This window comes from Arvicola amphibius, chromosome 1 (genome assembly GCF_903992535.2).
Source record: "Arvicola amphibius chromosome 1, mArvAmp1.2, whole genome shotgun sequence".
NCBI lineage: Eukaryota > Metazoa > Chordata > Mammalia > Rodentia > Cricetidae > Arvicola > Arvicola amphibius.
The window spans coordinates 113,969,369-113,985,158 of NC_052047.1; the positions used below are offsets into that span (position 1 = coordinate 113,969,369).

General features: G+C 48.9%; 1 protein-coding gene across 1 annotated transcript in view; it reads right to left on the bottom strand.

Annotated features, from left to right (window-relative positions):
* The window catches only part of Dkk3 (dickkopf WNT signaling pathway inhibitor 3), a 42,509-nt gene extending 32,755 nt beyond the window's left edge, over positions 1–9,754 (bottom strand). The window contains exons 1-3 of the mRNA XM_038344761.1: positions 9,530–9,754; positions 2,452–2,589; positions 351–434 (exon numbers count right to left, since the gene is read on the bottom strand). Coding sequence (XP_038200689.1) covers positions 351–434; positions 2,452–2,589; positions 9,530–9,742 — 435 coding nt within the window. The 5' untranslated portion in view covers positions 9,743–9,754. The remainder of the gene's footprint in view (positions 1–350; positions 435–2,451; positions 2,590–9,529) is intronic.
* Positions 9,755–15,790: the final 6,036 nt, after the last annotated feature.

Consider the following 15,790-nt stretch of genomic DNA (forward strand, 5'->3'; position numbering starts at 1 on the left):
CAGGTGTGGCTGGAACTGGAGTCATTAAGGCCTGGGCCATCCCATGGGCTCTGGGTATTTCATCAGCAGGGACACAAGGTCTGTCACCAAAGGATCTTATATATACCTCACGCTTGTTCCCCTTTTGAATTCGAGGCACAAATCATAGCCAGATTTAACAGCCCTTGTTTGACCCAGCTATCTAAAGGTGTAGGCTTCTCTCAGACTGAATGACCTTGGCAGAGATGGAGGAATGGGGCCCCGGCAGTGTCAAGGCTGAAGAGGAGTGGGGAGTCTGCTCCCATCCTCCAGGGCCTGCAGTTGCAGAGATGCATCACTCTGGGGCATGAAAGAGACAGACAGCAACTTACATGGCTTCTCTTGCCTTCTTCATCCCCCACCGATGTAATGATTATCTCAGAAAAGCCCATCTGTCCAGTCTGGTTGTCGGTTATCTACAGACAAACACAGGTGGAGGAAAAGTGAAACAAGGAATTCTGGGAACAATATAAAGCCTTTGTTTGCTTTCACTTTCTGGGGTGGGAGTCGACAGGAAGCCCACCCCCCCCCTTCTGAGTTCTAATCACGGTACCGCCAGTGGGCAGAGCTCCTGGAGGTACCCACAATCCTGCGCAGAGGGAACAAAGTGATCGCAGACAACACAAGGGGGGTGCCTGCCACCTAACAAGTACTCAACACCAGCTATTTTTATCACTCTTGGGGCTCATCACTTGACACTCAGTGTCAAGAATTTCCCAGTCTGACCAGCGTGATGGCAGAGGCCTCTGATCACAGCACTTGGGCTGTGGAGACAGAGGGTCGGGAATTCAAGGTCATCCTTAGCTAGGTGGTAAGTTGGGAGCCAGACTGGGTGACATGAGACTGTCTCAAGAAAAAAAAAAAAAAAACATAAAATCCAGTCTGTGCATCTAGCCAAACAAATGTCTCCATAAGAGGCGAGAAGGTGAAAGTCCTGGCCACGCCCCTAGCTCCTTGTTCTGTCAGACTACACAGCCACGAGATGGTCTGAAGCACAGAAGAAATCAGCTCCCTTTGCCAGTTTCTGGGCTGCCCTGATTCTGTCCTGAGGGCAGGTTCCTCAAACCACACCCAGCAAGGAAACAGAGCCTCTCCTGCCTCCTCATGCTGGGACTACAGATGGGTCTGGCCTAGGACCAGAAGAATTGTGTTCTTGGAGCCCTGGTTCAGCAGCCAGCAACCATCTGGTCATTTCTCTTCCTGATTCAGTCTTCTCATTTTGGCATTGTCTTTAAAGTTGGTGCCAGCTGTACTATCTCAAGTCTACAGCCAGCACCAAGCGATTGCAGCCCAGGATGCAGACACGGATCAGCTCTTCCCAGGCAGCAAGGGCCAGGCTCCACCATCCTGCTCTGCTTAGCTCTATTTTCCTCCCCCAAGGCCCTCAAGTCATCCAGGCAGGCTTCAAAGTTACTATATATTAGGCTGGCCTGACACCCCCGATCCACCTCCACTTCTCAAGTGCTGGGAATACAGATATGAGATACCATGCCTGGTTTATACCTGCTAATTTTTACCTAAAGATTTCCTCCCTGTGAAAAGGAATAATGTCTTTCTTCTTCTTCTTCTTCTTCTTCTTCTTCTTCTTCTTCTTCTTCTTCTTCTTCTTCTTCTTCTTCTTCTTCTTCTTCTTAGTTTTTTGTACAAGTGTCATTTAAAAAAATTCTGCAGCCCTGTTGCAGGCCCTCTTGGGACTTTTATTATCCCACCATGCATTTCTTCATCTCTAGGATATACACACTATTTTCTGAATGTATTTCACTGCCACTGCACACCTCCCTCCTGAAGCGCTACACAGGCTGGCGCTCCACAGAACCCCTTGAGAGCCTGGGCTGCTAGCAACTTCCCCTTTGTCAGTACCTGCAGATCACAGTGGCAACTGCCTGTAATCCCAGCCCTCGGAAAAGGCAAGGCAGGCGGATGTCTGTGAGTTCAAGGTCTGCATAGTGAGGACCTAGCTTTGTTTTTTCTAAGATGGGGTCTCTCTCTGTTGTTCTGGCTATCCTGTAACTGCCTCCACCTCTCAAGTGCTGGAATTAAAGGTGTACTCCACCACGCCCAGCCGAAGGGTCCCCTCCTTAGGTGTGTCACTAATGAGTGACTCCCACTAGAATAATGAAGACCCATCTACCATAAGGTCTCTTCTTCAACCCTGACAGAGGCACACACTAATGAACAGAAGCCTAAGAGGTGAGTTCTGCCTTCCCAGCCGCGAAGAAGCCTCAGCTTCATACACTGCCTGGGAAGAGCAGAAGCAGCCGAGAGCCTGAAGTGAACCTCTCCCTCAAGCAGCATGCTCCCTGCTGCTGGGTTCTGATGTCTTTCTACAGCTCTCACTTACACGTGTGTTTATATCCCACCTGTTGACAAGCCCCTTTCCCGCCAATGGGACAGCCCCGTAGGAAGGAGACATGGCTGCATTACCACCCTTACCTTGTGAATTTCTCGGTGTGTATGGACGGTGTTGTTGCCAACCCTGGTGTCTGTGTTGGTCTCGTTGTGATAGTTGGCAGGTAAACTTGACAGGTTCAGCTCAGAGGGCGTTCTCGCAGCTGCTTCTTCTGCCTCCATCTACCAATTGAATAAGTAAAATGGTTGCTTTCCATTGTAACTGAGGGGGAAATAAAGGGGCACCTTGTCTTTCTCTCTTCTATAGGTGCAGAGATTGGTGACAGTGACAGGCCACTGAGTGGCCTTTAGACAAGAATTCCAAACGTTTTACATGGCCTTCAAGTCTCACGACCTCAGAAGGTAAAAGAGCTTGCTTGAGTCTGATCCCTAGCACCCATGTAGGATGTGGTGACTCCAAACTGCAATCCCAGGATGCTACAAAGGTATGGGAGGCAGAGGCAGGAGACTCAGCCGGGAGCCCACAAAGCAGCAGCAGGTGGAAGGAGAGAACTGGTTTCTGAAAATGTGTTCTCTGATCTGCCACAAATTTACCATGGCACATACACGCATACACACATGCTCTCCCCTCAGGCAGTACCCTTTCCCCTTCTGGTTTTTAATCTGCATTCTATTGATCTTATTTACATTTGTGGCTTTGCATCACCCAAGTCAATCCTTTTTTTCTTTTAATATCATAACCTCCTAGGAGATGCATGCTAATATCCCCATTTTTCAAATAGGGAAACTGAGTCTCACAGAGTTCAGAAGAATTCCCAAGATGCCGGTGTAGGCTGGAGTTGAAATCTGAGCATATTACTTTGACCAGACCCTGTGTCCTAACCTAGGGGTCACTTGCATTAAATTCCTATGCAGTGAGCCAGCACCTCAGTCTCTCTCTGGCTACAAAAATGTGCTCAGCCTTTGGAAGCCTTAAGTGTTAATGTCTCCAGTGAGGGAGGGACAGGCTGGGGAAGAAGTACCCCAACTCTCTTTCTTGTAAGACAGATCTGCTTGTGGGCTGCAGAGGACTAAATCCCAAGTGGTCAAGGCAGGGTCCTTTTCAAGGACCTTCACTGTTTTTCTCCTTCCTGCTTTGTTTTTAATTTGCTGTCAATCCTTGTTGCAGGGTCTGGTGTATGTGGGGGAGACTGGAACTCGATAGAATGAATTCTTGAGACAGGAGTTCCCTTCCCCATCCCATCTCTTGGTAGCCCTTCTAGTGGACCTTCTATGGGATCAGTAGATGGGTTCCTGGACTTACACCCGTCCTAATTCTCTGGGAACATTTATCAGTCCCTCTTTGGTGTTTGGCTTCTGAGGTCACGCCCTCAAATCTTCTGTCTTGTGAAACTCAGTGACATCTGTGTCACAAATAGCATGTGTTTACATGTTTGTTTACACCCGGCTTTCCCTTCCGGGTCTGTCACACATCCAGCCCTGGTGAGTGGGCACGTGAGAAATGACCATCCACAGCTGCACAGCCACAAAGACAGGCCAGGCCAAGGACTACAGAGCCTATCAGACACTGTATCTAGAAACTTCAAGTGCAAGACCCAGTGGGGGTCCTGGCTGAGGGGTTGAGAGATTCCCAATACTCCTATTTGGGCTGCTTTGATTCTGGAAAACAAACCCTCCACAAGTGTTTTCCCAACAAAGACAATCACTTTGTCTATCCCCACTCCTTCCTTCCTTTCTTCTTTCCTTCCTTCCTTCCTTCCTTCCTTCCTTCCTTTCCTTCCTTCCTCCCTCCCTCCCTCTCTTTCTTTCTCTCTTTCTTTCCCCTCTTTTTAACAAGGTCTCATGTAGACTGGCCGCAAACCTACCATGTACCTAAGGCTAGCTTTTAACTCCCTTGTCTCTACCTGCTGAGTGCTTCCATGAGCCACAGCACCCTGCTCTCATTCCCTAAAATACTGTAACACCCTTTGCCCACCTCCCCTGGCCAGAAGGCCAAGCTGCTGAGGACCAAGCACGCTGAACTAGAAGAGATCTGCTGTGCGCACACAGTTCATCCGGCAGTCTTGGGTGCCAGCCAAGTCACATTGTCGTGCTGACACTCCAAAGGAGGAACACTGCTGCATCATGGAACCATCACTGCTTCCTTGGATTATTTTAGCCTTACTGATGTGTATGGCCACACATCTGGTGCATTCACAGCAACCCCCATAGGGAAGGAGTTGTTCATGATCCTGTTAGAGGCAAAGAAAACAAGCCTGGCAGATGTCATCATATCAACTGGCAGATGGGAATGCTCGGATTAAAATTTAGGTCTTTCTGATTTCAAGTAGCATGCCTTTCCTAAACAGTCCAAGAGTCCCTTTCCCCAGGGACTACATGTTTATGGGAAGAGTCTCACACAAAACAGTTTAAAGATGACTATGGCCCTTCTCATGTGATGGTGTCTACCAGCAACTCAAGAATCTAAAGAAGAAAGGAAGGAGGCTTCAGGAAAAGAAGGCAGGGTTGAGTTGGTCCCAAAGGATGAGAGGATTTGGATAGAGAAGTTGAGAATGCAGCAGAGTTCAGAAGGAAAGCTGTAGAATTCCTGAACAAGCCAGCATGTCATGCTGTGAGCTGGAGCAGAGGGACCCTGCGGGGCACAGGAGAAAACACATCTAAAGAACATCTCTAACGCAGATGATGACCTGTTTTTCAACCAGAGACATTAAGGTCATTCAAAGTCTTAAATAAATACCTAGGTCCCTTCCTAGATGTACCAAATTGTCATTTCTAGAAGCAGGACTCCACACAGTGAGTTTTTTGGATAACTAGAAAGATTCCTTTCTTCTTCACCTGCCCTCAGTTAAGAACCCCTACACCAGGCAACTGGGAGCTACACAGGTTCTATACTAGTTAAGAGACTAGGGTAGGAAGAGACCGGAGTCAGAGAACTGGCCAGAATCAAGTCTGGAAGAAGGAGCCGTCAGATGGCAAAGGTTTCATGTCAAGTCTAGAAGGACCAAGATGAGCACTGACTCAGACAACCAGCTGCCCCAGCATCATCACAGGGTAGCATGGGGGGGGGGGAGACAAGGTGAGCTCAAGCCCCAGCTTTACCCCTCCCCCCAAATAACCACATACTCTTGGGCAAGACTCCAGGCCCCTCTAAACCACAGCTTGGACACATGTTTGTTCAGAAGGTATAGGAATTAAGGAACTCCCCATCTGAATGCGGATATGGCACCTGTTGCAGGGTTAATGGTGACCTGAGTTGCTCCCCTTGCAGCATCCTGTAAGGAAACAGTTGGTGAAGAAGCCAGCTTGAGAGAAGTGGGGGGAGTGCAGGCAGCCAACAGTGAGCATCTGAAAAGCTCCCTTTATAACAAAGTGGAGAAGAAAGAAAAGAAACCAGGATTAGAGACAGGATGGATGGGCAGGAAATAACATATTTTTAGAGAACGGGACCTGGCTTGTTTAGCAAAGAGTAAGGTTTAGCTGGAAACAGGAAAAGCAAGGTACTGGAGAGGGTGTGTCCCCCAAAAAGACTGTCTTAATGTTTTCTGAATGCCACTGGAATTGGAATTGTACAGTTTGGCTTTCAGATGGCTGGCAAGTCACCAAATCGCCAGGCTACTGTTTTCTGGGCAGTCTCTCTCAAACCCTGTTCCCTCTCCGCCAGGGGCTGTATCAGTGCAATGAGCTAAGGACTATTTAATGAAAACCATAAATAAAAAGTACAGTTTACCATGGAATCTTCAGCCACAGCGCTTTCTGCCACCAGCAAGAAAAACTGAAGCCTGAAGCAATAGTTGCTTCACGGCTGAAGAATGTGAACGCGGTTAAAAATGGCATTCACAGCCCATCAAATGCACGTCTACTAAAAGAACACAGTAGGAAAATTGAACAGATAAATTCAGGCCTGGTATTTGGACTCTTCCTAGGACTCGGTGAGATGATAAGATCCTCTAAAATACACCGGTTACAGGCTGGGGAGTTGGTACATGGGCAAAGGCACTTGGCACCGAACCTAACGATCAGAGTTCAATCCCCAGGACCCACATGGTGGGAAAAGAAAGGCAGTTCCCTAAATTGTTCTCTGACCTCCACATGTCTGCGGGGCACAGGCATTTACACACACACACACACACACACACACACACACACACACACACACAAAACAAATGAATACATATAATAAAGCATCTCAAATATAGCAGTCACAGACGTGGCAACTACGGCAGGGGAATGAAGTGACTTTATTTTTAACATACACTTCTTAACCACATGGTATCAAAAAAGAAGAGAACAGGAACATCTTAGATTGAGGCCACAGGAGGACTTGCTTTTTCTAAAGATAATCCTAGAAAATCAGCTACTTTGTCCCTTAAGATACATCAGCAGCTTGAGGCAGCTGGAAAAAATAAAATGCCAGGAAGTTACTTGAAAGCAGATTCATGATGCAACTATGTAAACATCGACCGCCTGTGCCTGGGTTCTCCCTCACCACTCCCCCCACCCCCACCCATCCCCACCCCCGCCCCAGAATAGCAGCTGAACAGCCACTGCCCTGTGTTTATGACATCTAAGGGGCTTCTGGAAGTTTCTTTTAAAAAAAAGTCGGGCTGGTGAGATGGCTCAGAGAGGGTAAAGGTGTTTGCAGCCTGCCTAGGTTCAATCTCTGGAACCCACACAACCACACATACACTGTGACACACAGGTATGTATACATGCACGCACGCACACGCACACACACACACACATACACAATCATGTGTATGTAAAATATAAATAAATAAAAATTAAAGTTACTTTTAAAAAGCCAATAGTTACAATCTATTAAAAGAATACACTGTTTTAAGACTGATTTGAATACTTTACCCTTCTCTTTTTTTCTCACTGAACCCCAGTGCTGGGGATCAAATTCAGAGCCTCAAGCACGTGAGACTCTACTTCTGAGCTACAGTCCCTGGCCAAGACATTTTAAAGATGGGATTCACTGAGAGTCTATCAGATGTTGGTAAGCTTCGCTGTTAGCTGCTATTCACGCTACTACTGTTTGTTCTCTTGTTCTTTTTTTTTTTTTTTTTTTGGTTTTGTAGCAGGGGGTCTCACTGAGTAGCCCAGGATGGCTTTGGTCTCACTATTTAACCTAAGCTGGCCTCAAACCCATGATCCTCCTGCATCAGCCTCCCAAGGGCCAGACTACTAGTATGTACCACAAAGCCTGGCCATATTACCAGTATTACCATGCCAAAAAAAAAAAAAAAAGAGAGAGAGAAGATAGCCATTATTTTCTGAGCCCTAACAATCCCCCATAATCCTTACAATGACCCCATGAGGAAGATACTGGTTTATATCTATCTGCTTTCCTTACACCAATATTTGACTAGGTGATTTGATTTCTAGAATCTTCTCTCTGACCTAGAGGTGGACATTTTCTCCACTTCAGACCCTAAGTCCCATTGCTAATAAATGGCAGTGCTGGGAACTGAAGAAGAGAAAGCTGGTCTCCACTGTCTATGACTTTGCCATGAGAGTGCCCCCACATCCTGTCTCCACAGCCCACAGTCACTCTAGGAAGAAGATCACTGACTCGGGTTGATGCAATGATCAGTGTCTTGGGTTTTCACAGCCATTCTACACAACTCAAGCAGAGATATGTCAGGAGTGGGAGGGAGTGGAGCCATGATAAAAATCTACTGCGGATATTTCCCATGTGTCTGATGGGGTCGCAAACCGCACTGATGACTATAGAGGCTAACTTAGCAGGTCTCATCGAGAGCTGATACCGAAAAAGCCCATTCTGAACCCTCTGAACAGGGCATTTCTCAGTGAGTGAACATGGAGGTGACCAGTCTGTGTTCCTGGGAACCAGGGTGTGGGAGGGTTAGTCCTACAGCCCAGGTAAGAACAGCAGAAGCCGTGCAAGACTCCACGCAATCTGCAGTTACAGAGTTAGGGGACACTGGCTCCAGCTGGCTGCCCTCAGCCTTCAGTCACTTTTTGTGCCAACTGTTCCATTAGCTCAGGAAACCCACAGGTCTCGGGACCCAGGCCTGTCTGGTAGATATTCATATATGGCTTCTTATGTTACTGCCTCCCAATCCGTGTTCCCTACAAAGCCCGTCAGCGTGGCCAGGGGAATGGGAGGAAAAATATATCCAAACTACACAGCAACCTATCCTAAAGGGCCAGCATTTAAGACTGCCCGCGGGGTTACCATGAAAAGGACAGTGGAGAGCCCAGCCCACTTGTCTGGTCCGCTGAAATCGCTGGTTCCACTCCATTCCAGCCTGCCCTCGGGTGCCAACGACAGCTAGCCACACACTGACCAAGAAGGCCCAGGAAGCTTTCAACACGGCTGGAGGCCATCTTAGGGGTCAGAGCAAGGTGCCATCCAAAGGGCTGGCACCTGGAAGATGAGAAACCGAAATCTGCCTCTCATCTGCCAGGTGAGGGGCTTTGTATCTAATTCTCACAGGGATCTGAGGTTCAGGATGCTAAATGATTGACCAAATCCACCTATTGTTGAGGAGCAGAGAATCGGAAACTTGATCTCCAAAACACACTGGGTGTAGGTGAAGTGGGGTTGCTTCTCACATCCTCGTCCCCTACCTTCTGACCATCCTTGCAGCACGGACTTAGGCCTTATTCGAGTCTTCCTTTTCCATCCCTTAATAGACTGCCAGCAGAGTTCAAGACTTTTACCCCTTTTCCCTCCCGACTGGCATCCTGACTGTATTTTGGGGACGATATTACAGGCTCGACGCCCAAGGGACATGTTAGAACTTGGAGCTCCCTGCAGCTGCCCCAGTCTCTGCAACGCCACTCCGCTGGGACACCAGAGTGGGTTCAACCTCAGCTCGGCTCCAACTGGGGAAGAAAGCCAGCTACATATCCAAAGACATATGCAACATGGTGGCCCCAGCTCCCCAGGAGGGATTCAGCTAAGACTTCCTCGGTGAACAGAGTTGGATCCAGACCTTTGGGCAGGCAGGTAGAACCAGCCGAGAGTAAAGATCACCCAGCGCTGCACGTCTGCTGGCAGGCCCTTTCCAGCTCTACGCAAAGTCAGGTCTTTGGCCAATGCTGCGACCATCGCTGGAAACATTGCCTCCTCAGGCCCACTCCCTACTTATCCTCCTACTTTACAAGCCGGGAGTCCTCGGGGTGCACCCACCTCCTCCACTGCGCTGCGCAGTTTGTGCTGCGTGTCTTCCATCAGCTCCTCCACCTCTCGGAACATCTCATTGAGCGTAGCTTCCTCCTGAGGGTAGCTGAGAGCCGGTCCCGGCTCCACTGGAGTTTCCGTCGCCGTCGGGGCTGGAGCCGGGGCGGTGGGGACAGCCGCAGCCAGCAGCAGACACAGCAAAACGCCCCTGAGTCGCTGCATGTTTGTTCAGCGCTGGCCTCAGCCTGTGTGTCCCGGAACGCTATCAGAGACTGCAGGACCACCCCTCTGGTCCGCCCCGCCCCGCCGCTCTGCCCGCCCCCATATGAAGCGAGACCCAGCCCCCTCTCAGCCGCAGCCCCTCCTGGGGACTGTGGGGCCCCGCAACCCGCTCCAGCTGGATGCCCTCTACACCCCCCAATTCTAGTACCTAAGGGAAGCTCTACTTGCCACTCTCATGGAAATCCAGCTCCCGAACCAAGGAACCCAGGTCTCCTACGCTAACAGCAGACCTCCCCCTCTCCCCGGACCAGGGTCACCCAAGCTGGGCTACAGGTTCGAGTCCCGCCCCTTCCTTTACTAGTTCACAGTGCAACTCTACTGTAGAGACTCTTTGGTCCCAGACTCAGCCTCTCTCAGCACCAAGCAGAGCTCGGCAGTGCCCAAGTCAGCCTTCTCTCCACGCGATCCAAATTATATGAAGTCCCCACCTCTATCTACCTAGGTGAGACCTAGCTGGGCTATCCCCACGACGGTGACTACCGAGCACCCACCTCGAATGGACAAAACTGAGCCGTTGGTTGGTCACACCTGGTAGCCGGGCTGCCACAGAGCAGCTGGAGAAGAATCAGTACCGCGCAAGTCGCGGATGCAGCAGCACTGGTACCCAGTGAGCTTGCAACCTGCTCACCTCCCCGCGCCCCCCCCCCCCCGCCCCCCTCTCCACACACAACCCTCCACGCCCCTGCCCCTCCGGAAGGGCGGTTGCACAGCCAATTGCGCTCTCTGCCTTTCGAAGTCCTGGGAGACCCGCTCTGCCGGGGTTCATCCTTTCCCTGGCGAAAGCCCAGGCTTCTGCCATCTCTGACTGCCTTGAGTCGCACCTTGCTGGCTTTAAGCCCGCTTGTGCCTTAGATGCAGTACTAAAGGATGGAATCCCAGCCCCTCAGCCAACACAGACTGGTCTAGACGGTCTCCAGCCGGGAAAATTCACTTTTGGCCCAGAGAATGGGTCAACAGAATGTCAGCAAGTCCCTAGAGGGCGACATAGCAGAGTGGCTAGGACGGACACCACCAGCCCAAGGCCCAGCAAACTACAGTATAGTGTATAGGCTATAGTTGTACGTGCACGTCCTACTTAATATGCACGATGCATGAAGAGGGATCCGGGTGCAGAAATGGGCTGTGCCGCTCTCTTAATGAGAGTTCAGCCTTGACAATTGGCAGCTATCTTCTCGATGCCTAGGGGGAAAAAAAGTGTTTTCAAAAACGTTTCTCCCACTTCTTTGGTTTTCTAGTGCTGATTCTATCTCCCCCTCCCTCTCGAGGCATCTCCTGACCTTTCCCCTTTCTTCCCTGTGCTGGCTAGTTTTTTTTGTTTTGTTTTTGGTTTTTTTTTTGTTTGTTTGTTTTGTTTTTTGTTGTTGTTGTTTGGTTGGTTGTTTGGTTGGGTTTTTTTTTTCCCAATTTGACACAAACTAGAGCCACCCAGGAAAAAGAAAACCTCAATTGAGCAATTGAAAAACTGTCTCTATTGGATTGGCCTGTGGATATATCGATGGGGCATTTTTAAAATTGCTAGTTGATGTAGGAAGTCCCAGCCATTGTGGGTGATGCCAACCCTGGGCAGATGGGCCTGGACTGTATAAGCAAAGCAGCTGAGCAAGCCAGAGGAGAAAAAGCCAGTAAACCACCTTCCTCTATCCTCTCTGCTTCAGTTCCTGATTCCAGATTCAGGCCCTTCCTACCCGGGCTTCCTGTGATGATGGAGTATAAACCCTTTCCTCCTTAAGTTGCTTTCAGTCATGATCTCTATTACAGCAATAGAAAGCCAAAGGAGAACACTCCCCATTTCTCTTCTGGGGTGGCTAGCCCCCTGTGCTCCCAGGTCACTGGCTGGCTGGAGTCTTTTTTCCAGTCCCTCTCGCAGCTACCTGCCAGGAACCAGAAGCTCCTTTGTATCTGCAGGGCCTCAGGCCTATCCGTTTGATCCCCGGAAAATGAAGGGGTTATATCAAGAGCTGCTGGCACACCAGTACAGCGGTGTGGTCACTGAGCAAGCATTCCGTTCCAAATGCAGGCATTTACTCACTGAATACTCAGCAGCCTTTGGAGGTTGGTGCTGCTACTTTTGGTCGTTAAAAGCTGAAGGGCTGTGCTTTCTCATAAGGGGAAATCTCACTTCTGTGACCATCATTCTTAATAGAACTGTTTTGTAGATAAATAGTTCTGTTACTAACAAAACTGTCACAAAAGGAAAGAAACTATGCATGACTTAATTATAAGTTCTCAACCTGCCTAGCTCTGAGCCAGTCTAGGAACAGCTCAAAGGCACTGAGCAAGCCGTAGTGATGGGCACCACCCCATCCAGACATGGTCTTGGCTTCTAAAAGCTTGGATGAAGGCAAAGAAATCCAGTGTCTCTGGAGACTGGTAGGAGAGTCCCTATCTAGATGGCTTTTGCGAGATGAGGGGCCTAGGGGCTGCAGCAGAGAGGGGACAGATCTGCGCACACCTGTTGCGTCTAGAGGAAGGAACTGTCTACAGCTCCATACGATCTATATCCACTAGGACATCAGGGGGGCAGTAAGAGTTAGTTACTTGTCTGCTGCTGGGATAAAATACTATGGCCAAAAGCAGCTTAAGAAAGGGGGTGGTTTATTCCCACTTACAGTTCTGGGGAGATGGGACCCATGATGGCAGAGTAGAAGCAGCAGGAATAGGAAGCTGAAAATTCATACTTTAATTGCAAGCGTGAAGCGGGGAGAGCGAACTGGAAGTAGGTGGGTATAAATATATCATCTCAAAGCTGGTTTTCAGTGACCTACTTCCTCCAACAAGTCGGCATCATCTAAACCACAGTATCACCAACTGGGGACCAAGTGTTCAAATACCTAAGCCTATGGGGGGGATCTCTCATTCAAACCACCACAGGGGGTGTTGTTTTGTTCATCTGTCTTCTTTCAGAGTGTTGGGAGCACTTCCTGGGATAATTAAATAACACTATTAAGTTCTCACACTTTCTGAGAACCAACTGTGGCATAAACATCTCATTTCATGGATGAAGAAGTGGCCCCAGCGTGGTTGTCACTCTCTAGAAACTTCCTAGAGAGTTAGATGCTGCAGCACGGTGGCTTTGCAGCTCACCATCCACCCACTGGAAACACGTGCCTGAGGGGGTCTGCAGGATGCTGCTCACCACAGCTCTGTCTGTGCTGGTGAGCATACAAAGGCCACTTACTGGCACTTTTCAGGGAGAGAGTGGATAAAATGGGGTTTTTATACACTGCACAATGCTGTGTGGTAGGAAACATAATGAGTGACGTTTATAGGCGGCAGTATTACTAAGGCTCAAAAACATTATGCAGAGGGGAAGAGGAAGTTTGCAGTATGAAATTCGCAGACTACTCTGTGTGCAAATTTTTAAAACACAAAATAATAGCAGATGTTATTTATGGACCCTCGAATATAGTAACAAATATAGGTATAATACAGGCACGCACAGCCTGCTTCTGAGTGGGAGGCAGGAGAAAGCTCACAGCAGGGTTTTTGCTTTTTTTTTTTTAAAAAAAATTTCTAATATAGTCTCACTATGTGACAAAGGTGCTTTAATTCCTAATCCTCCTGCCTTTGCCCCCCAAACAAAAGGATTATAGGTGTGCACCACCACACTGGCTCTCTCTCCATCTCCAGTAAATTATGGTGAATATAAGTTGGAACAAAATGGGTAGAGGTGTAGGTAGAGAAAATGTCTGTTTTCATAGCTCAAATGAAAGCCAAGTGAGATTACACGTAACACCTGTCCCTGCAGCCACCTTCAATCCATCCCAGAGTGGCCACCGGGACATGCCAAATACACAGAAGCCTGTGAAGCCACAGCGCAATGAAGAACAGGTAAGTAGACAAGCAAGGGTTGAGGACAAGGAGTTGCTGGCCTCTGAATGGTCAAAGCTAACTCTTCATCCAGTACTTGAAGGACCACCATCCTGCTCCACCTCACAGCGTTAGGGGTGGGGATCGGGTTGTGATGACGCTGGTGACCTCCTCATTTGATTAAACCAACGATGGACAGCTCAGCCAAGCTGGACCCATCTCTTTCTCTCTTGACCTTGAGGCTGAAGAAACCATCCAAGTGAGGAAGAGGGGAACTCAAGGGAAGCTCACAAGTCTGAGGGACAAGGGAGAGAGAGAGGAGGAGGAGACATCACCCTAATCGTTGGCTCTGGTTTCTGATGAATCTTTCTAAGGTACGGCTGAGCAATCTGTTCGTATATACTCTTCAAGTCCTTGGGGAAATTGTTTCAGGATCCCCACAGATACTCAGCCCATTAAAAAAAAGTTTTAGCCGGGCGGTGGTAGCGCACGCCTTTAATCCCAGCACTCGGGAGGCAGAGGCACCTAGGCGGATCTCTGTGAGTTCGAGACCAGCCTGGTCTACAAGAGCTAGTTCCAGGACAGGCTCAAAAAAAAAAAAAAAAAAAAAAACTGCAGAGAAACCCTGTCTCGAAAAACCAAAAAAAAAAAAGTGTTGTATTTGCATATAACCTGTCCAATTTGGCGTATATTTTATTCTCCTTTCTCCCCCTGTCCTCTTTCATTTATTTACTTACTTGAGACTTGGTCTCATATAACCAAGGCTTCCAATTCACTAAGTGGCAAAAGGGGACCTGAAGTCCCTCATCCTCCTAGCTCCACCTCCCAAATGCCTGGCTGACAAGTGTGAACCACTGTGCCGGGCTTGCTTTCTTCCATTTTAGTGAAATGATTCTCTTCAAGGTAGTCTAACTTCACAGACGTTGACGGGCCCCCCTTGAGATTCCCTGAGTCGAACAGGGACATGCCACCAGGAGTGATTCGCTTCCCCTTTATTGGCCGGCCTCTGCTTGGCAATGCCAGCCACACAGTTTCCCGGAGCCTTCCCAGAGCCTGCCTGTAACATACAATTGTTCAGAAGAAACTGGTGCCAAGATTTTTCTGAATGGAAACTCCATCTGCCCTTGGAAAGAGTGTCCACATGGACTCAGGGTTTCCATGAGCGAAAGCCACCGAATATCCAAAATATATGTTTCTTTTGCCAAATTTCCGTGGGCGGGTACAAAGGAGACCCAGAGGACCGTATTCCTGGCCACCACCCTTGTAGCACAGCACAGCGGGGAGGGCCTGGAGGCCGCTTGCCTTGTGCCTTTGGTTAGCAGGTGGATCAGTGTACTCTGTGTATTCTTGCATGTGTCTGAAATGGAGGATGACAAACAGGCAGGAGGAGTCTTTTGGTAGAACTAGTTCACAAAAAAAATGTGGCAGAGTGGGATGGCAAATACTTGGACTATTATAAGATACAGTTTTCCAAGCCAAGCACCCTGCTTTGACCATAGGGAGCTGGCCTATTGAGTCCCATTAGAGAAGTAGGAGGTTGGGAGAGGCAATGGATGTTCCTTTGTGATTCCAGCTACTCCCTCCTGCCCTTCCCAGACAGTAGTACACAAGTCTACCTTAATTGCTCAGGATCTCAGAGGTGAGGTGCCAGTCCATAGACTAAGGAGGAAGGAGCTTTCCCACAGACTATGGGGAAGCCGTTGTCCATGCTGGGTGAAGACTTCCTGGTGTGGCTACTTAGAGATCCCCACCAGGCTGCAAGTAACCTCTCCCCTGCTCTGTAAAGACACCCAGTGACCACACTGGCTCCCCCAGGGTGAATTTTGGTAGAACCCTGTGTTAGTTTGTCATTAGGGCTGATGTGGGAGGGTCTTCTGTTTGAGTTGATTTCATTGGTTAATGAAGAAACTGCCTGGCCCATTTGATTGGCCAGCCCTTAGGTGGGCGGAGTAGACAGAGCAGAATGCTGGGAAGGGAAGTTAATAAATCGCCATGCCTCTGGTCTCTGAGCCAGATTGTCCTGCCTCTCCTCTCTGGTACAGATGCCATGAAGCCAGCCACCAGGTAAGACATGCTGAATCCTTCCTGGTAAGACACCACTTCGTGGTGCTACACAGATTATTAGATATGGGTTAATCAAGATGTGAGTAAGAGGCTGAAACTAATGGGCCAGGCAGT